General features: G+C 70.4%; 1 protein-coding gene across 1 annotated transcript in view; it reads right to left on the bottom strand.

Annotated features, from left to right (window-relative positions):
• Positions 1–297, bottom strand: part of NCOR2 (nuclear receptor corepressor 2) — a 172730-nt gene that overhangs the window by 17300 nt on the left and 155133 nt on the right. Inside the window, 1 exon segment of the mRNA XM_014533346.1 lies at positions 1–87. Within this exon segment, the coding sequence (XP_014388832.1) occupies positions 1–87 (87 nt within the window).

Genomic DNA, 297 nt, shown 5'->3' with positions numbered 1-297 from the left:
GCCGGTCCCCGGGGGCCAGGCCCGGGGCGGGGGACTTGGCTTTCCGGCTGCTGGGTCTGCCTGAGACCTTGGCTTTCCCACCGCCGCCTGCAGGAGACACAAGGGAGGGGCCGTGTCAGACGCCAAGCAGCACTCACCACGGGGAACGGAGCACGGGAGGGGGGGGTGAGGGCCCCCCCGGGAGGAGCTGGGGTCTGGAGGTGAGTTTCTACCAGAGGGTGTGGGCTGAGGGTCTGCAAAGCCCCTCAGGCTGCCCTGCAGCCTAGCTACCCGCCTGGCGGCCTTGGGCTTGACCTT

The sequence above is a fragment of the Myotis brandtii genome, unplaced genomic scaffold, assembly GCF_000412655.1.
Source record: "Myotis brandtii unplaced genomic scaffold, ASM41265v1 scaffold97, whole genome shotgun sequence".
NCBI lineage: Eukaryota > Metazoa > Chordata > Mammalia > Chiroptera > Vespertilionidae > Myotis > Myotis brandtii.
This window is presented reverse-complemented; position numbering and strand designations above follow the sequence as displayed.